We start from the raw sequence: 22,079 nt of genomic DNA on the forward strand, positions 1-22,079 counted from the left end.
GGGTTGAGACCAATTGATGCATCTTAGATGGCCGCTTGCTAGTGTTTAAGACCCCAGATGCCGCTCTCCAAAATGAGATGCAGAATGTTTTCTTAATAGATTTTATTATGCCAGTTGACCTCGATGTCCCCTGAAACCATGGTCCCCAAAGCCCCGTCTCTGCTTTGCTGGCCTTCCAAGTGTTCAGTTTATTCAGGAAACTTCTTTGCTTTTGGTTTAGTCTAGTTGTGCTGACCTCTCCTGTATTGTGTGTTGTCTTTCCTTTCACCTAAATTAGTTCTTGTCTACTATCTAATGAGTGAATATTCCTCTCCCTCCCTCATACGATATTTGTCCTTTTGGAACTGACTAATTTCACTCAGCATAATGGCTTCCAGATTCCTCCATGTTATGAAATGACTCACGGATTCATCGTTGTTCTTTACTGATGCGTAGTATTCCATTGTATGAATATACCATAATTTATTTATCCATTCATCCATTGATGGGAGCCTTGTTTGCTTCCATCTTTTTGCTATTATAAACAGTGCTGCAGTGAACACGGGTGTGCATATATCTGTCCATGTAAAGGCTTTTGTTTCTCTAGGATATATTCCAAGGAGTGGGATTGCTGGATCCTGTGGTGGTTCTATTTCTAGCTTTTTAAGGAAGTGCGAAATTTATTTCCAAAGTGGTTGTACCGTTTTACATTCCCGCCAGAAGTGTGTAAGTGTCCCAGTCTATCCAACACTTATTATTTTGTTTTTTTGATTAGTGCCAGCATTGTTGGCATTAATCCAAATGGAAACTTATTATACTTTTGATTTGCATTTCTCTAATGGCTAATGGTTGTGAACATTTCCTCATGTACCTCTTAGCTACCTGAATGTCTTCTTTAGCGAAGTACCTGTTCATATCCTTTGCCCATTTTTTAGTTGGGTTATTTGTCTTTTTGTTGTTGAGTTTTTGCAGTAACATGTAGATTTTAGAAATCAGCCGCTGATCAGAAATGTCATAGCTAAAAGCTTTTTCCCAGTCTGTAGGTAATCTTTTCACTCCTTTGGAGAAGTCTTTGGATGAGTATAGGTGTTTGATTTTTAGGAGCTCCCAGTTATCTAGTTTCTTTTCTGCGTTTTTAGTCATGTTTTGTATACCGTTTGTGCCATGTATTAGGGCTCCTAGTGTTGTCCCTATTTTTTCTTCCATGATCTTTATCATTTTAGTTTATATATTTAGGTCTTTGATCCATTTTGAGTCGGTTTTTGTGCATGGCGTGAGGTATGGGTCTTGTTTCATTTTTTTGCAGATGGATATCTGGTTATGCCAGCACCATTTGTTAAAGAGACTGTCTTTTCCCCACTTAACAGACTTTGGGCCTTTGTTTTGACTACTTTTTAATTTTCTTCTATGGTATCGGTGATTCATATTTTTGACCTGCCAATATTGGGAATTTATGTTTTCCTAGAAAATTGTCCAGTCATCAAGATTTTTGAAAAGTTTTGATGTCAGACCGTATATGCCGTTTACTTATTTTAATTCCCTATATCTGGATTTTTTTTCTTGCTCCTAATGTTAATATATGTCTTTTTTGGTTTCTTATTAAACTTGCCTAAGCTTTGTTTGTTTTTTATTTTTAAAACCATGTTTGGTTTTAATTTTCATAGGTTGTCAGTTTTATGCCTTCTTTCTAGTCTTTTAGTGTATATCTTTAAAATTCAAAAACACATATAATTGTATATTTTTCTGCTACAACTAACATTGTTCAGCTTCTATATCCTTTCCTCGAACAAGACAGGCATCTCAGCAACTTTAGTTCCCTTTGTCCTCTTTACCACTGTCTCTCCCCACCGTGCCTCTTTCCATGTTGAAATCACCTTGTATTTTATATCTAGGCTGTTATTAAATCTTGTTTCTTTGCTCACAACTGCTTCACATATTTAGTATCTTTCTCCTAGATCTTTTATTTTATTTTGATGGAATATACCCTCTAGTAATTCTTTCAGAAAGGGTGGCTGGTCAAATTTCTGAATCCTTGTGCATCTGAAAATGTTTTCATCTTGTCTTTGATTCTAAAGGATAGTTTGGCTGAGCATAGAATTCCCTTCAGAATGAAGCTATTGCATCATTATATTCTTCAATCTGATGTTGCTAATAAAACCTGCCATTGAGTTGATTCTGACTCATAGCTACCCTGCAGGACAGAGTAGAACTCCCCCATAAAATTTTCTAGCCTGTAGTCTTTACAGAAGTAGATGGGCATATCTTTCTTCCATGGAGTGGCTGGTGCATTTGAACTGCCAGCCTTTTGATTAGCAGATTAACTACTGTACCACCAGGGCTCCTGAAGTCGCTAATAAGAAGTCTAATTTCAATTTATTGCAAGTTATCTGTTTTTCTTTTCTTTCTGCAGCTTTTTGCATTTTCTCTTTATCCTGAGTGTTCTGAAATTTTGCCAGTATTTGTCTAAATGTTTGTCTGTTTTTATTCATTTTGCTTAGCACTAATGCACCCTTTTAAATTAAGAACTCACATCTTTCTTCAGCTTCTGGAAATTTTATTTTTTATTTCCTTAAGTAAATACTTCTCTTTGATCTCTCTGATTTCCCCTTGTACAACTACTAATAGATAGATAGTGGAACTTCTCAGTCTGATCTCTAGATCTTCCATTTTTTGCTCATATTTTCCATCTCTCTGTTCTTTTGCGATACATCTTGGGAGAGCTCATAGCTGAGATTTCCAGCTCACCTTCTCTATTCCTCAGCCTCTCTGTTGAGCTTTTTATTTTTATAGTCATACTTTTCATTCTTAAGAAATCTGATTTTTTAAAATTTCATTATAATTTTTATGGGTGAAAAATTCTCTTATCCATTTCAGAACATTAATTATGCTTTAAAAATTGTCTTCATTTACTTGCTTTATTGTTTTTCCTGAGGTGTGATTTATTGTATGATTTATTGGGCCTTTCTTTCATGGTGTTGGTCTTTTTTTTCTCAAATAATTTGAAATTCTTGGTATTTGGGGTTTCCCATTAGCTTGTCTGCCAGTCTCTGTTTTCTATAGCTTTGCCTTTTGGAGGGTTGATGGTATGTGTGAAGGGTCCAGCAAAGTGTGTGAGAATTCAGTGTCTGGCCTTGGGAGGGTCCCCATTCTTTCTGGAGGTCACCAGCTTTTAAGACTCTGCTCATCTTTCTGGCCAGGCACCTACTCTGACCACACCTGTCTCAGGGCAGGTGAGTGAGTCCAATGCTTGATTCCTGACACCAGCAGAAGTAGGGGTCTGGGTCTACCTGCCTTGCTTCTTCTACTGTGGTCCCCCAACCAATGCTTTAGCAGTCACCTCTGGGTCCCTCCCATGCCCCATTAGTCACATCTGCCCCTTCTGAGCTGCTCCCAACTTTTGACTCCATCCTTTCCCCTGCATGGTTGTGCTGTTCATTCCTTCTTCAAGTTAGTCCTATCTGTTTTCTTTCCCTCAAGATTCCTCAAAATCTCAGGCCCACTGCTTCTCATTTTCCAGTGTTGTTAGGGACTCTCTAAATTTCTAGGGAAAGAGGATAGGAGGGGGAGGCGGGAACATGTGCTCCATCTACCATCTCGATGCCCTCACCCTGTTAATATTGTTTGCATATGTCCCCTCCTCCTCCACTGTCACTGCCCAAGTGTAGGCCTCTCCTCCTCTCCTCTGGATCTCAGCCCTCTAACTGGCTTCTCTGCCTTCCTCTCTCCTGGCCATTCTGTCCTACACACTGCAGCCAGAAGGGCTGTTCTAAAACATAGATCCATCCAAGTCACTTTCTTGCATGGAATCCTTCAATGGCTCCTCATCGACTTTATGAAATAACCCACCTTTAGCATGGCAGGTAATGTACTTCTTCCCTGGCTCCTCCCCTTCCTCTAGCCTTTCAGCCATATCTAATAGCATGCAGGCCCCTGGACATGCAGTGGTCTCTTTGACCTCCATGCCTTTGCTCACTCTGTTCCCTCCTCTGCTAATGCTGTTCCCTTTCAATGCCCCCAAACTTTTGGTCAGCTAACACTTATGGATCAGTACTCAGCTGTTTGGCCTTCGTTAGAATCTGCTGGGCTAAAGGCCTTTCTTTTTCCCATAGTTCCCTGTGTTCATCACCGGTTGTACCCATTACCCTGCATTCCTATGGGCCTGTATTTCTCACCAAAGTGAGGTTTCCCAGTGGGAAGGATTGAGTGTTTTCACTGATTCTACAAGGTGCTTTTGATGACTGACTGACTGAGAAACTGAAATGATGCCAGGGCTTGGTGGCCAAGGGGTGTAGGTGTTCTCCGTTTCCCCACCAGGTGGACAGAGGGTCTCAGTGGACCTCTTGCCCAAGAGAATGACTCCCAGGTTTGTGGAGGACCTCTCAGGCAGCATGGCCTTCTGATGTGCAGTCAGTCCCTCTAGGAACATGCAGGGCTGATGTGACTGCTCCTCTCCCCACAGACACTGGTGCCATCACACAGTAACACGGACTGTGTCCTGCCAAGTGCAGAATGGCTCAGAGACGGTGGTCCAGCGCGTGTACCAGAGCTGCCGGTGGCCCGGGCCCTGCACCAACCTCGTGAGGTAAAGGCCATAGGGCTGGCCCATATTGCCCTTCCTTTCTTTTCCCTTGGATAAATCTAACTCCAGCACAGCTGCTGGGGGAGGCTGGGTTGACACTTGGAGACAAGAGTTGAATGTGCATTTATCAAGCACTTTCTGTGTACACAGCATATGGGGTATGTGTGTGTGCAAAGATGAAAGGGATGTGCTCCCCAACCTGACAGGACCGCACAATCCAGTGGGGTGTTAGATGGGCAAGGAATGCCACAGCTAAGGAGTGGGGCCAAGAGACAGAAGAGAGGAGAAGGGCCAGGTGGGGCTAAAGAGGTTACTTTGTGGCCAGCCTTGGGGCTTCAGACTAGAATGTGGACATATCATGCCCTTGGGAATCCAGCCCTGCCTCCAGCCTGCCTATTTCACCAGCCCCACCCTGGACCACAGCTCATCAGTGGCTGTACACCCCCCTGCACCCCTACAAGGAGAGATCTGAGTGAGTGGCCCATCATTTATGGCTTCTAAGACCATGCCTCACTTGCCCCTCCTCCTTCTCTAGGGCTTTCTCTAGCTCCAGGGACTGACTATTCCTTCTTCCCCACCCCTACCTGTCCAGCCCAGGCCTCTACCTCAAGGACCCTTCCCCATCTCTGTCTGGCCCTGTACTTCTTAAACTCCCCTGTCTCTGCCTTCTTTGCACTAGGAGAGGATTTTGTACCCTCTTCTAACAGAACTCATACCATCTCATAGCAACTCATAGTGACCCTATAGGACAGAGTAGAACTGCCCCATAGGTTTTCCAAGGAGTAACTGGTAGATTCGAACTCTCAGTCTTTTGGTTAGCAGCCAAGCTCTTAACCACTGTGTCACTAGGTTTCACTATGAGTTGGAATCGACTCGATGGCAATGGGTTTGATTTTTTTGTTTCTAATAGAACATTTTTGCATGTGATGATCATAACTTGGGTATGTTTTCATCACTGAAAATGGAGAGTAAGCCATGAGCCAGGGCCTGTGCCTCTGCCCTCATGAAGTTCTGCCCCCTACAGGGCTCTGCATGGAGCTGACCACAGAACATGCTTAGTCATGAATGAAGGAACCAACAAATGTGGTTGAGACTCTGGTCATGGGCCACAGGCCACAGAACTGGTCATGGCGAGGGGGCAGCTTTTTTATTTTCTAGATTTGCATTTATTTTCTAAATTTAAGAAATTTATATAAAGAAAGTGATATATACTCATTGTAAAAAAAATTCCAGTTATTACAGAATTCTATAAGGTAAAAAATGAACATTCTCTCCTCTCTGAATTTGTCTTCAATCCCATTATTATTATTAAAAGTGTGTCATTTCAGATATTTTCTTCATTTATACATATATATGTGATATATGTAAAAAAAATGTAAGTATTAGATTATGTTATCAAATAATATAGTCTCCCACTTTTGGAACATTTGTTCCATGGAAACAAATCAGTTTAAATGGAACCTTATTATTTTTAACAGTTGTGCAGTATTCTGTTGTAGGAAAAGACCATTATTTCCCACATCCTCAATTGATGGATATTTAAGTAGATTCTTAGTTTTTGCTATTACAAAGTAAGCTTCAGTGAACATCATTATACTTATATTTTTAAACACTTGCACAAGTGTTTTTACATAGTCCATTCTGCAAAGGGAATGACTAGATAACGAAATGTCGATTTTAATAGAAAGGGCTACTTTTAAATGCTGTGATAGAGGGATGGCCAGTGGATTCATAATGAAGGGAGGAGTGCTGACCCCTCTTCCTTGTTAGCAGAGGGCACAGGGTCCTCCTTTCCCCTTTCTCCCCCACATCCCTAGGAGATAAATCCCAAGACCCTCCTGCCTTTCTTATCAGCAGGGAGCTTTAGATTACCAGGTCATGATCTCTTAATCCTGGGAGCATCTTTTGAGAAGAAAGATCTGTGGAGTCTGGTCTGTAAATTGCTACTCCCTCCTTCCACCCTCCCCACTCAGCACGATGGATATTTCACTTTAGACTGCTGCAGCCAAGAACACAGGACTCCCTCTCCAGAGGGAGAGGTCCCTCTCAGGACTTCGGCATTTATCATTCTCATGCCAGCTACCTATTGCTGAGGCTAAGGCCTAATTGAGATGGTTGAGAGGTAGGAGTTCCCTTCTTCTGACCAGGCTTTCATTCATTGAACAGAGGTTCTACCTTGGATGCAGCATGCTGAGAGTACTGGGGTTACAACCACCCTTGTCCCATCTCATGAGTTGCTGGTTCTACACTAAGAAAGGCAAGCTTGAAATGACCTCAGACTACTTCCCTCTGAGGGTTCAGCCCCTAGAGTGGAGGTATCACTCAGAGAGAAGCTTGTCGTTATCCCCATCCCTAGTTCCAGAGCCCTGGCTCAGAGATTTTGCCCGAGGAATTTTCCTTCTCAAAGGAAATGATTTCATTTGCAACAGAGTATGGAGAAGTTCAAACCTAAGAGTAATCTCAAGAACAGTGGAGGTTGTGTTGAACAACAGTTGGAAGATTTGTAGATTTAATGAAGATACAGACTAGATTGTAGGCTGGCTAGTATGTAAGATAGAACTGGGGAATAAGACAGCTGGGAGAACCTCTTCTGGGGTGAAAACAAGTATCAAACACTGACCCCAGAAACTGTTCCTTCAAAGGAGTCACATTTGATTGGATTAATCTGTGGAGCAATTTATGTCCCAGGACATTGTTGAAAAAAAATAGAGCAATTAGCCAGCATTTAGTGATGTTTAACAGCTGAATGTGGTCAGGAAAAGAGAGAAAGAAAGCTTTACCGATACTAATGCTATCCCAGGGTGTGACTGTAGACATACCCAAAACAATGCTCCCCTGAGGAACAACATAAGAGGCTTAGCTCTGTGTGTGTGTGAGTGGAGGGTAGGAAAAAGGAAAAATGAGCTTACTAATATAATCCAACCAGTCATTAAGCAAATAGACAAGCAAATAACAATAATAAATCCTGGGTGGGAGGACATTACCCACAGTGGCTACAATATATTTTATAAAATGTCCAGTTTTCAACAAAAAAATCATGAGGCATGCAAAGAAACAGGAAAGTATGACCCGTATGCCAGATAAAAACACAACAGGCAACAGAAATTGCTTATGAGAGTGACCACAGGTAGAATTTAACAGAAAGACTTCAAAGTAGCCATTATAAATATGTTCACAAAAATAAAAGAAAGCATGGTTAAAGAAGTAAAAGAATGATGACAGTGTCACATCAAATAAAGAATATTAATAAAGATACAGAAACAATAAAATGGAAATTCTGGAGTTGAAAAGCACAATAATTGAAATAAAAAACTCACTGAAGGAGTTCAACAGTAGATTTGAACTGGCAGAAGAAAGAATTAGCAAATTTGAAGATAGAGTGATACAAATTATGCAAACCAAAGAACAGAGAGAGAAAAAAAGAAGGCAATGAACAGAGCTTCAAAGAAATGCGGGACATCATCAAGTGTATTAATATGCATGTAATGGAAGTATCAGAAAAAGAGGAGAGAGGAAGGAGAAGAAAAAATAGTTGAAGAAACGATGGCTGAAAACTTCCCAAATTTATTGAAAAATAGTAACTAAACACCCAGAAAGCTTAACAAACTCCAGGTGGGATAAATGCAAAAAGACCCACAAACAGGCATATGATAAAAATCCTGAGAGTCAAAAACAAGAAGAAAATCTTGAAAACAGCCGGAGAAAAACAACTTGTCTCCTATAAGAGATCTCAAATAAGATTAACACGAGACTTTTCAGCAGAAACAATGGGGACCAGAAGGCAATGGGAGAGTTTATTCAAAGTGCTTAGAAAAAAAACTTAATCTAGCAAAGTACAGGCAGAGCCTAAATTACAAATATTCAACATACGTACTACCCACAGTTACAAACTAACCCCTGTAAAGCCTGTTAGGAAAAAACTGACTCAGTGTTTCAGCCCACAGGCTCCCAGATGGGTTGCTCTCCTCCTGTGTGTGAAGGTGCTGCAGCAGGTCCTTGAGCAGCTGCTGCTAGTGGGCAGGCTTCTGTGGCATGGTGCACCCAGCTGTGGCCCACAGCACCTAGTGGAGAGCCCACATGCACCCGCCTCCCTTGAAGCTGAGAAAGATCCAGCCCCACCATCTGCGTGCCTCAAGCACAGCTGCTCCACTCTACATGGTGGGGCTGCAGGTGATGGCAGCTGGTGGCCAGGACTTGGACACCATGCTGTATGTGTTCTCCGAGTACAATTGGTCAGTACACCACGCTGGGCACATGGCTGGGCCTCCATGGTGCCCTCTTACCCAGCTCCACTCCACCCCCATCCTGCTGGGCCTCTGTGCTGTGTAGTCTGTGGGCATCGCAACACCTCTCTGGCCTTCTGTTTCCCCTACCTTACACATATGAGATGTCACTATTGCATTGTTTCTTGGCTTTTTGGTGGCTGTAGGTGGGGGGTCAGTCTTAGATTCCTGACCTCTCTGTGTCCATATGGTTTTGGGGGTCTGTGGAGAACTTTGGACTTGGGTTCCCCTAAGCATCCTCTTCCCAACTCTTGGGCCCTGGACTGTAGGGGCCTCATAGTTAGTGCATGCGGTTGACATGTTTGGTGAGGAGGTGATGGTAGAATACAGAAATGTGGCCTGATGGTGCAATGTAGATTTTTCAGTTCAAAGTCTATAATAAGTATCTAATTGATCTCAAAGATTTTACAGAAAAGAATATTCTGAGTATTTTGGGTAACATTCGCCCTGTAGGTATCTCTTCAGCTGTGGAGAAGGTACATATAATGGTTCATAATAACAAATGGGCACTACTTTGCAACGAGTATCAAAACATCATTATTATTATTACTGTATTATTATGTTAAACATGTTTTATTGTATCTGGACGTGTTTCTTTGAAGTTTTTTATGCATAGAAAGTGTCTTAGTTTTCTAGTGCTGCTATAACAGAAATACCATAAATGGGTGGCTTTGACAAACAAATTTATTTTCTCAGTTTAGAAGGCTAGAAGTCTGAATACAGGGTGCCAGCTCTAGGGAAAGGCTTTCATTCTCTGTTTGCCCTGGAGGAAAGTCCTTGTTTCTTTGAGCTTCTGATCCTGGGCAGTTTTCCTGTGGCTTGGCCTCTCTCATCCCCTATCTTGCTAGCTTTCATTTAATCTCTTTTTATACCTCAAAAGAGATTGACTCAAGATACACCCTACACCATTCCTGCCTCATTAACATAACAAAGATAACTCATTCCCAAATGGGATTATCATCACCGTCATAGAAATTAGAATTCAAAACACATATTTTGGGGGGGCAAAATTCAACCTATAACATTCCACCATTTGTTGTTGTTGTTCGGTGCTGTTGAGTCAGTCCAATTCATAGTGACCCTGTGTACAACAGAACGAAACACTCCCCATTCCTGTACCATCCTCATAATCATTGTTATGCTTGAGCCCATTGTTGCAGCTACTGTGTCAATTCAGCTCGTTGAGGATCTTCCTCTTTTTCGCGGACCCTCTACTTTACCAAGCATGATGTCCTTCTCCAGGCACTGGTCCCTTCTGATAACATGTCAAAGTATGCGAGACGAAGTCTCACCATCCTTGCTTCTAAGGAGCATTCTGGCTGTACTTCTTCCAAGATAGATTTATTTGTTCTTCTGGCAGTCCATGGTATATTCGGTATCCTTGACCAACACCATAATTCAAATGCATCAATTCTTCTTCTATCTTCTTTATTCATTGTGCAGCTTTCACATGCATATGAGGCGAGTGAAAACACCATGGCTTGGGCCAGGCACACCTTAGTACTTAAAGTGACATCTTTGCTTTTTAACATTTTAAAGAGGTCTCTTGCAGCAGATTAGCTGAATGCAATGTCATTTGACTTCTTGATAACGGCTTCTATGGGTGTTGACTATGGATACAAATTTTAAAAAATCCTTGATAACTTCAGTCTTTTCTCTGTTTATCATGATTTACTTATTGGTCCAGTTGTGAGTGTTTTTGTTTTCTTTATGTTGAGGTGTAATTCATACTGAAGACTGTAATCTTTGATCTTCATCAGTAAGTGCCTCAAGTCCTCTTCACTTTCAGCAAGCAAAGTTGTGCCATCTGGATAATGCAAGTTGTGAATGAATCTCCCTCCAATCTTAATGCCCCATTTTTCTTCATATAGCCCAGCTTCTTGAATTATTTGCTCAGCATACAGATTGAATAAGTATGGTGACATACACCTTTCCTGACTTTAAACCACACAATATCCCGTTATTCTGTTCCAACAACTGCCTCTTCGTCTATGTACAGGTTTCTCATGAGCACAATTAATTGTTCTGGAATTTCCATTCTTCGCAATGTTATCCATATTTTGTTATGATCCACCCAGTTGAGTGCCTTTGCACAGTCAGTAAAACACAGGTAAACATCTTTCTGGTATTCTCTGCTTTCAGGCAGGACCCATCTGACATCAGCAATGATATCGCTCTTTCCACATCCTCTTCTGGATCCAGCTTGAATTTCTGACAGTTCCCTGTCTATGTACTGCTGCAACTGCTTTTGAATGATTTTTAGCAAAATTTTACTTGTGTGTGACGTTAATGATATTGTTCGATAATATCCTCATTCTGTTGGATCACCATTTTTTGAAATAGGCAGAAATATGAATCTCTTCTAGTTGGTTGGCTACGTAGCTGTCTTCCAGATTTCTTGGAATAGATGGACACATCCCGTGCCGCATCAGCATGCTGAAACATCTCAGTTGGTATTCCATCAATTCCAGGAGCCTGGCTTTTCGACAGCATCTTCAGTGCAGCTTGAAATTCTTCCTTCAGTACCATTGGCCTTGACCATATGCTACCTCTTGAAATGGTTGAACATCACCCAATTTTTTTTGGTACAGTGATTCTGTGTATTTCTTCCATCTTCTTTTGATGCTTCCTGCGTAGTTCAGTGTTTTGTCCACAGAATCCTTCAATATTGCAACTCAAGGATTGAATTTTTTCTTTAGTTCTTTCAGCTTGAGAAATGCCCAGTATGTGCTTCCTCTTTGGTTTTCTAACTCCAGGTGTTTGCACATACACATACACATATAATAAAACAAGAAAGAAATACCCATAACAATTGCAGTCCTCATTTCTGTAACTGGTCATGTGATCATAACTGGTATTTACAACTACCTTCTCCCACCACCCATTTCATATTCTCTTTGCCTTCTTTTTTTTTTTTTTTGCCTTCAGCAACACCTCAACTGATGGTGGTTCTTTGCCTGGTGGGGTGAATCAACCCTTCATTCCTGAAGGGTCTGGGCCATTAGTAGTCATGTCGGAATTAGGTTGCTGTAGTTTTCCATTGACTTTAATCACAGGGCACGATAGTGCTACGAGATGCTCTAAGGGATCTCATGTATTGCAGACATACTCTTCTTTACCTCCACTGGTAATCAAGATAAATCACACCAGCTAATATGGTAACTCCCTTCTTTACCTGTTGATCCAGAGAAACCCAAAGTGGCTGGTGGCATTCTTAACCTCCAGTCCAACAAAATCATTTTTGTGTCTCTAGGTGGGAGCATTCCTCCCTTTGGAACTAAGACCTCTAGACCTGCGAAGCTTAGGGTTGTGAGAACAGGAAGCAAAAATCTTGTGAGTGCGTCACTAGGGGTAATAGTGAGGGGTACGCTGCCATTTCCACTCCTTAATTCCAGGACCTGTGAATTTTGGCTGTGGGAGAAACAGCACCATATATTGGACGCTGGTTTAGAGCATAGGTAGCCTTCTGGAGAACGTTGGCTCACCCGTGCATAGCATTGGCACATAGCTAGAGCGGTAATTATGTCCTTAGAAGGCTAATCCATTGCTCTATCAAGCCAGCTGCTTCAGGATGATCGGGAATGTCGTGGGACCAGTGAATTCCATGAGCATGGGCCCATTGCCACACTTCATTTTCTGTGAAGTAAATCCCTTGATCTGAGGCAATACTGTGTGGAATACCATGATAGTGGATAAGGCTTTCTGTGAATTCATGCTTGGTAGTTTTGGCAGAAACATTATGTGCAGGGAAGGCACATGTGTGTCCAGAGTATGTGTCTATTCCAGTAAGAATGAAACACTGCCCTTTTCATGATGGAAGTGGTCCTATGTAATCAACCTGTCACTAGATTGCCGGCTGATTGCCTCAACGAATAGTGCCATATTGGGGACTCAGTGTTGGTTTCTGCTGCTGGCAGATTGAGCACTCAGCGGTGGCTGTAGCCAAGTTGGCCTTGGTGAGTGGAAGTCCATGTTGCTGAGCCCATGCATAACCTCCATCCCTGCCACCATAACCACTTTGTTCATGGGCCCATTGGGCAGTGACAGGAGTGGCTGGGGATAGAGGATGACTGGTTTCCACAGAATGCATCATTTTATCCACTTGATAGGATGTTAAAGTCCTCCTCTACTGAGGTCACCCTTTGATGAGCATTCACATGAGACATAAATATCTTCAGTTCTTTGGCCCATTCAGAGAGGCCCATCCACATACCTCTTTCCCGTATTTCTTTGTTTCCAATTTTCCAATCATGTTCCTTCCAAGTCCCTGATCATCCAGCCAAACCATTGGCCACAACCCATGAATCAGTACACAATTGCACATCTGGCCATTTCTCCTTCCAAGCAAAGTGAACAACCAGGTATACTGCTGAAAGTTCTGCCCACTGGGAGGATTTCCCTTCATCATGATCCTTCAGGGAGGTCCCAGAAAGGGGCTGTAGTGCGGTCATCGTCCACTTTTATTTATTTATTGAACTTTAGATTAAGGTTTACAGAACAAACTAGTTTCTCATTAAACGGTCAGTATACACATTGTTGTATGACTTTGGTTAAAAACCCCACGACATGTCAACACTTCCCCTTCTCTACCCTGGGTTCTCCTTTTACCAGGTTTCCTATTCCCACCTGCCCTCCAGTCCCTCCCCCAGGGCTGATGTGCCCCTCCAGCCTTGCTTTGTTCCATGGGCCTGTTCAGTCTTTGGCCGAAGGGTGAAAGTGAACCTCAGGAGTGGCCTCATTACTGAGCTGAAGGGGTGTCCGGGGGCCATGCTCTCAGGGTTTCTCCCGTCTCTGTCAGGCCAGCAAGTCTGGTCTTTCTTTTTGAGTTAGAATTTTGTTCTACGTTTTTCTCCAGCTCTGTCTGGGACCATCTGTTGTGATCCCCGTCAGAGCAGTCAGTGGTGGTAGCCGGGCACCATCTAGTTGTACTGGACTCAGTCTGGCAGATGCCGTGGTAGATGTGGTCCATTAGTCCTTTGGACTAATCTTTCCCTTGTGTCTTTAGTTTTCTTCATTCTTCTTGCTCCCGAAGGGGTGAGACCAGTGGAGTATCCTAGATGGCTACTCACAGGCTTTTAAGTGTCATTGTCCACTTTTGAGTGGTGCCTGCATGTCATGCAGAACCATCTGTAAACCAGGCACGAGTTTTCTTTTCCTCAGTTAACTGATCATAAGGAACTCCCTATGAGGCCATAGGTGCAGACTGGGAGGGGGCAGGTAATGTGGCAAAAGTGGAGACCATGGGCATTTGGGCTACTTCTCATGCAACTTACTTTTGCCTTCAGTTACTGCTCAAGCCTGATCTCATATATACCACTTCCATTTAATGGGGGAGTGCTGCTGTGCATGTCCAACTTTATGGCTCATTGGGTCAGACAACACCCAGTTCATGATGGGCAGCTCAGGCTGCATGGTGACTTGGTGGCCACGGTTAAGTGTTCAGTCTCTGCTAAGGCCCAATTACAAGCCAAAAGCCATTTCTCAAAAGGAAAGTAGGTATCTGCAAAGGCTGGCAGGGCTTTGTTCAAAAATCCTAAGAGTCTGCACTGTGACTCACCAATAGGGGCCTTCCAAACACTCCAAACAGCATCTCTATCTGCGACTGACACTTCAAGCACCATTAGATCAGCTGGACCATGTGGCCCAAGTAGCAGAGCGGCTTGCATGGCAACCTGAACCTGTTGCAGAGTCTTCTCTTGTTCTGGGCCCCACTCAAAACTAGCAGCTTTTCAAGTCACTTGATAAATAGGGTGGAGTAGCACACCCAAATGAGGAATATGTTGCCTCCACTAGGTATTGTGCCTCCTTTTCAGTTGTGGGAGGGGCCAGATGCAGTAACGTATCCTTCACTTTAGAAGGAATTTCTTGGCATGACCTACGTCACAGGACCCCTAGAAATTTTACCGATGTGGAAGCCACTTGAATATGTATTGGGTTAATTTCCCACCCTCTAGCATGCAAATGTCTTACCAGTTAGTCTAGGATCATTGATACTTCTTCCTCACTAGTTCCAACCTGGATAATGTCATCAATGTAATGGACCAGTGTAACATTTTGTGGAAGGGAAAGGTGATCAGGGTCCCTGTGGACCAAATTATGACATAGGAGTGGAAAGCTGATATACCCTGGTGTAGACCAGTGAAGGTGTATTGCTGGCTTTAGAGAGCCCTGGTGGTGTAGTGGTTAAAGTGATGAAGTGCTCATGGAAAGATTGGTGGTTTGAAACCATCAGCGGATCCATGGGAGAAATATGTGGTAGTCTGCTTCCACAGAGATTTATAGCCTTGGATACCCTATGGGATTATTAGGAGTCGGAATTGACTCAACGGCAGTGGGTTTTTTTTTTTTTTTTTTTTTTGGTGCCAGCTAAAGGCAACTGCTTCTGGTGATCCTTCGAAACCAGAATTGAGAAAATGGCATTGACCAGCTCGATAGCTGCATACCAGGTACCAGGAGATGTATTAATTTGGTCAAGCAATGAAACCACATCTGGAACAGCAGCCGCAATTTGAGTCACCACCTGGTTAAGTTTACAGTAATCCGCTGCTTTTCTCCAGGATCCATCTGGTTTTTGCACAGACCAAATAGGAGAGTTGAATGGGGCTGTGGTGGGCATCACCCCCCCTGCATCCTTGAAGTCCTTGATGGTGGCAGTGGTCTCTGCATTCCCTCCAGGAATGTGGTATTGCTTTTGATTTACTGTTTTCCTAGGTAAAAGGGGCTCTGATGACTTCCATTTGGCTTTTCCTACCATAATAGCCCTTACTCCACCTGTCAGGAATCCAACGTGAGGGTTCTGTCAGTTGCTGATTATGTCTATTCCAATTATCCCTTCTGGAACTGGGGAAATCACTATAGGATGGGTTCAAGGACCCACTGGACCCATTATGAGGTGGACCCGAGCTAAGCCTCCATTAATAACCTGACCTCCATATACCCCCACTCTGACTGAGGGACCACAGTAACGTTTTGGGTGTCCTGAAATTAGTGTCAGTTCAGAACCAGTGTCCAGTAATCCCCCAAAATTTATTTCCTTTTCTCCGATGAACTGTCACTCTCTTAAAAGGCTATAGATCACTTTGGGGAAAGCTGAGAGTAAGACTGACAGTATAAATTTTTGGCAGTGTAGTGAAGTCCTTCCTCAAGGGGACCCTGCTTCCCCTTCATTCAAGAGGTTATGGGTCTGTAAACTGGCTCACGTCTGGGAATTGATTGAGGGGCCATGACTCTCTGTTCTGGTGATTCAAGTTAGACTGTCGTTTGCTTGACCTAAAATTCTTCTGCTTATACAAATCAAGTAAATATTTAATAGATTTCCCATCTGTTTCACTCCTAGGGACACCATGACTAAGTAGCCAATATCGTATGAGTAAGACTATTCTGATGATAAGTTTGACTCTGCTGTCCATTACAGTAACCATGCCCACCTTGTCTTTGTTGATGAAGTGCTGCCACTTGGCCCCTACTACTATGGGATCCAGTCCGTCCCACTGTAGTTAGGTGTCTTAATTCAGTCAGCACAGTTCCCACTGTCAAACCTGACTTATGTAAAATAGCAATCACAGGGATCTTCATGGATGCTGGGGTAGAAAAAAAGGGATGCTGGGGTTTCCTTAACAAATTTATTCCTCACTGTTATTGTAAAAGGTATGTCCTCTGGTTCTCTAGAGAAGCAAAACTAGTGACGTGTATAGGTAGATAGCAGACAGAAAGGTAGAAAGATAGATACAAAGAGAGAAAGAGAGATTTATCTCAAGGAAATGGCTCATGCAGTTGTGGAGGCTGGCAAGTCCCAAAGTCCGAGGGTCAGGTGTCGACTGGAAGTTTCTCCTGGCTCATGTGGTTTCAGGGTCTGATGAACTCAGAATTGGCAGATCAGACAGCAGGCTGCTGGCTCAGAGGGCTGCAGAAGCCAGTGAATCCCAAGGTGGCAAGTCAGACAACAAGTTGCTGGCTCAAGTCCCAAGAACTGGAGGTCAAATGATGACGAACCAGAAAGAGGATCCAGAACAAGCAAATGAACTTTGCTAGAACATCCATATATATATTGGGTGCAGGCCACACCCTTAGGGAAATCCCCCTTACAACTAATCAGCTGATCACATTAGATCACATCATGAAGGTGATTATATTATATTACTTATGGGTGATCACAAAATGGAGGATAATCACATCAGATCACAAAAATGAAGGGTAAATACCTCAGATCACAAAATGAAAGATAATCACATAATACTGAGAATCATGGTCTAGTCAAGTTAACACATGACTATCAATCACATGTTATCAGCCACAGTTACTATATGACCTAGCAATTTTCCATTCCTATAAAAAAAAAAAAAAATTTTTTTTTTTTTTTTTTATGTATAGCAGCAGAACATTATCTGATATAGTGCTGGAAGATGAGCCCCCCAGGTTGGAAGGCACTCAAAAGATGACTGGGGAAGAGCTGCCTCCTCAAAGTAGAGTCAACCTTAATGACATGGATGGAGTAAAGCTTTCAGGACTTTCATTTGCCAATGTGGCATGACTCAAAATTAGAAGAAACAGCTGCAAACATCCATTCATAATCGGAACCAGGAATGTACGAAGTATGAATCTAGGAAAATTGGAAATCATCAAAAATGAAATGGAACATGTGAACATCAATATCCTAGGTGTTAGTGCGCGGAAATGGACTGGTATTGGCCATTTTGAATTGGACAATCATACAGTCTACTATGCTGGGAATGACAAGTTGAAGAGGAATGGTGTTGCATTCATCGTCAAAAAGAACGTTTCAAGATGTATCCTAAAGTATAACGCTGTTAGTGATAGGATAATATCCATACGCCTGCAAGGAAGACCAGTTAATACAACTATTATTCAAATTTACGCACCAACCACTAGAGCCAAAGATGAAGAAATAGAAGATTTTCATCAACTGCTAGTCTGAAATTGATCGAACATGCAATCAAGATGTATTAATAATTCCTGGCGATTGGAATGAGAAAGTTGGAAACAAAGAAGCAGGATCAGTAGTTGGAAAATATGGCCTTGGTGATAGAAACAATGCCGGAGATCGAATGATAGAATTTTGCAAGACCAACAACTTCTTCATTGCAGATACATTCTTTCACCAACATAAACAGCGACTATACACATGGACCTCGCCAGGTGGAATGCACAGAAATCAAATTGACTACATCTGTGGAAAGAGACGATGGAAAAGCTCAATATCACCAGTGAGAACAAGGCCAGGGGCCGACTGTGGAACAGACCATCAGTTGCTCATATGCAAGTTGAAGCTGAAACTGAAGAAAATCAGAGCAAGTCCACGAGAGCCAAAATATGACCTTGAGTATATCCCACCTGAATTTAGAGACCATCTGAAGAGCAGATTTGACGCATTGAACACTAGTGACCGAAGACCAGACGAGTCGTGGAATGACATCAAGGACATCATACATGAAGAAAGCAAGAGGCCATTGAAAAGACAGGAAAGAAAGAAAAGACCAAGATGGATGTCAGAGAAGACTCTGAAACTTGCTCTCGAACGTTGAGCAGCTAAAGCAAAAGGAAGAATTGATGAAGTAAAAGAACTGAACAGAAGATTTCAAAGGGCGGCTTGAGAAGACAAAGTAAGGTATTATAATGACATGTGTAAAGAGCTGGAGATGGAAAACCAAAAGGGAAGAACATGCTCGGTGTTTCTCAAGCTGAAAGAATTGAAGAAAAAATTCAAGCCTTGAGTTGCAATAGTGAAGGATTCCATGGGGAGAATATTAAATGACGCAGGAAGCATCAAAAGAAGATGGAAGGAATACACAGAGTTATTGTACCAAAAAGAATTAGTCGATATTCAACCATTTCAAGAGGTGGCATATGATCAGGAACTGATTGTACTGAAGGAAGAAGTCCAAGCTGCTCTGAAGGCATTGGCGAAAAACAAGGCTCCAGGAACTGATGGAATATCAATTGAAATGTTTAAACAAACAGGTGTAGCACTGGAGGTGCTCACTCGTCTATGCCAAGAAATATGGAAGACAGCTTCGTGGCCAACTGACTGGAAGAGATCCATATTTATGCCTATTCCCAAGAAAGGTGATCCAACCGAATGTGGAATTATTGAACAATATCATTAATATCACACACAAGCAAAATTTTGCTGAAGATCATTCAAAAACGGCTACAGCAGTATATCAACAGGGAACTGCCAGAAATTCAGGCCGGTTTCAGAAGAGGACATGGAACCAGGGATATCATTGCTGACGTCAGATGGATCCTGGCTGAAAGCAGAGAATACCAGAAGGATGTTTACCTGTGTTTTATTGACTATGCAAAGGCATTCGACTGTGTGGATCATAACAAACTATGGATAACACTGCGAAGAATGGGAATTCCAGAACACTGAATTGTGCTCATGAGGAACCTCTACATAGATCAAGAGGCAGTTGTTCAGACAGAACAAGGGGATATGGATTGGTTTAAAGTCAGGAAAGGTGTGCGTCAGGATTGTATTCTTTCACCATACCTATTCAATCTGTATGCTGAGCAAATAATCCAAGAAGCCGGAGTATATGAAGAAGAACGGGGCATCAGGATTGGAGGAAGACTCATTAACAACCTGCATTATGCAGATGACCCAACCTTGCTTGCTGAAAGTGAAGAGGACTTGAAGCACTTACTAATGAAGAGCAAAGACCACAGCCTTCAGTATGGATTACACCTCAACATAAGAAAAACAAAAATCCTCACAACTGGACCAAGGAGCAACATCATGATAAACGGAGAAAAGATTGAAGTTGTCAAGGATTTCATTTTACTTGGATCCACAATCAACAGCCATGGAAGCAGCAGTCAAGAAATCAAAAGACGCATTGCATTGGGCAAATCTGCTGCAAAGGACCTCTTCAAAGTGTTAAAGAGCAAAGATGTCACCCTGAAGACTAAGGTCTGCCTGACCCAAGCCATGGTATTTTCAGTTGCATCCTATGGATGTGAAAGCTGGACAATGAATAAGGAAGACTGAAGAAGAATTGATGCCTTCGAATTGTGGTGTTGGCAAAGAACATTGAATATACCATGGACTGCCAAAAGAACGAACAAATCTGTCTTAGAAGAAGTACAACCAGAATGTTCCTTAGAAGCAAGGATGGCGAGACTGCGTCTTACATACTTTGGACGTGTTGTCAGGAGGGATCAGTCCCTGGAGAAGGACATCATGCTTGGCAAAGTACAGGGTCAGCGGAAAAGAGGAAGACCCTCAATGAGGTGGTTTGACACAGTGGCTGCAACAATGAGCTCAAGCGTAACAGTGATTGTAAGGATGGCTCAGGACTGGGCAGTGTTTCATTCTGTTGTGCACAGGGTCACTATGAGTCGGAACCCACCCGACGGCACCTAACAACAACAACGTGTATATACCCAAGAGAAGTCAGAACACATGTCTACACGACAACTTGTGTATGAATGTTTATAGCAGCATTATTCATAATAGCCAAAAGATAGAATTAACCCAAATGTCCATCAGTTGATGAATGGATAAAGAAATTGTGGTATATCCACACAGTGGAATACTATTGGAGGACTATCACAGGTAATCCCATGGACATTAAAAGGATGGTAAAGGAGTATTATGGACAACTCTAGGCCCACAAATTTAGTGACTTAGGCGAAATAGACCGATTCTTTGAAAGACACAATGTATCAAAACTCACACAAAGAGAAATAGATAATTTGTATGGGCCTATATGTATTAAGGAAACCCTGGTAGCATATGGCTATGGCTGCAAACCAAAAGGTTGGCAGTTTGAATTCACCAGGTGCTCCTTGGAAACCATGTGGGGCAGTTCTACTCCATCCTGTAGGGTTGCTATGAGTTGGAATCAAGTCAACGGCAATGAGTTTTTGTTGTTACGTATATTCAATTGACAATTAATAACTTTCCAAAACAGTAAATGCCAGGCCCAGATAGTTTCACTAGTGAACTCTATGAAGCATTTAAAGAAGAATTAATACCAATCCTCCTCAAACACTTCCAAAAAAATAGAAGAGGAGGAAACACTTTGTAACTCATTCTATGAGACCAACATTAGCTTAATACCGAAATCAGACAAAGACATTACTAGAAAGGAAAATTACAGACCACTGTCTCTCATGAACATAGATGTAACATTCCTCAAAAAATATTAGCAAATCAAATACAACCATGTATAAAAAGAAGGATAAACCACAACCAAGTGGGATTTATCCAGGTATACAAGGTTGGTTCAACATTTACAAACTGTCTTAGTCATCTAGTGCTGCTATAACAGAAATATCACAGGTGGATGGCTTTAACAAAGAGAAGTTTGTTCCCTCACAGTCCAGTAGGCTAGAACTCTGAATTCAGGGTGCCAGCAGCAGGGAAGGTCTTTCTCTTTCTGTCGGCTCCGAGGGAAGGTCCTTGTCATCAATCTCCTGGTCTAGGAGCTTCTTACTGCAGGGACTGCAGGTCCAAAGGATGCACTCTGCTCCCGGCTCTGCTTTCTTGGGGGCAGGAGGTCCATATCAGCTCTGCTCAATTCTCTCTTTTATATTTCAAAAGTGATGGCCTCAAAGTACAACCTAATCCTGTAGATTGAGTCCTGTCTCATTAACATAACTGCCTGTAATGCTGCCTCATTAACATCATAGAGGTTAGAATTTACAACACAAGAAAATCACATCAGATGACAAAATGGTGGACAATCACACAATACTGGGAATCATGGCCTAGCCGAGTTAACAGACATTTTGGGGGACACAGTTCAATCCATAACAGATGTCAGTTCTTCCCAAATTGATCTATAGATTCAACACAATTCCAATCAAAATCCCAGCAATTTATTTTGTGGATTAACAACAAACTGATTCTAAAGTCATATGGAAAGGCAGAAGACCCCAAATAGCCAACACAATCCTGAAGAAGAACAGACTTGGAGGAATGACACTGCCTGACTTTAAGACTTAACTATAAAGCTATTCTGTATGATACTGTAATGGTGGACACATGACATTATGCATTCATCAAAAGCCATATTATGGTACAACACAAAGAGTGAGACCTAATGTAGTTTACACAGCAAGTTTGGTTCCCCTTGAACAATTTTTGCTTTGTGAACTTTCACCTAAAACACAATAAAATATTATTGGGAAAAGAAAAAAAAGAAACCCCATACCCTTTAGCTATCACCCACCCTCCCATCCTGAGCAACCACTGATCTACTTTCTGTCTC

General features: G+C 42.2%; 1 protein-coding gene across 2 annotated transcripts in view; it reads left to right on the forward strand.

Annotated features, from left to right (window-relative positions):
- The window catches only part of COL26A1 (collagen type XXVI alpha 1 chain), a 248,399-nt gene that overhangs the window by 56,784 nt on the left and 169,536 nt on the right, over nt 1-22,079 (forward strand). For both annotated transcript variants that reach the window (XM_049904167.1, XM_049904168.1), the window contains exon 2: nt 4,439-4,561. In XM_049904167.1, coding sequence (XP_049760124.1) covers nt 4,439-4,561 — 123 coding nt within the window. The remainder of the gene's footprint in view (nt 1-4,438; nt 4,562-22,079) is intronic.

The sequence above is a fragment of the Elephas maximus genome, chromosome 12, assembly GCF_024166365.1.
Source record: "Elephas maximus indicus isolate mEleMax1 chromosome 12, mEleMax1 primary haplotype, whole genome shotgun sequence".
NCBI lineage: Eukaryota > Metazoa > Chordata > Mammalia > Proboscidea > Elephantidae > Elephas > Elephas maximus.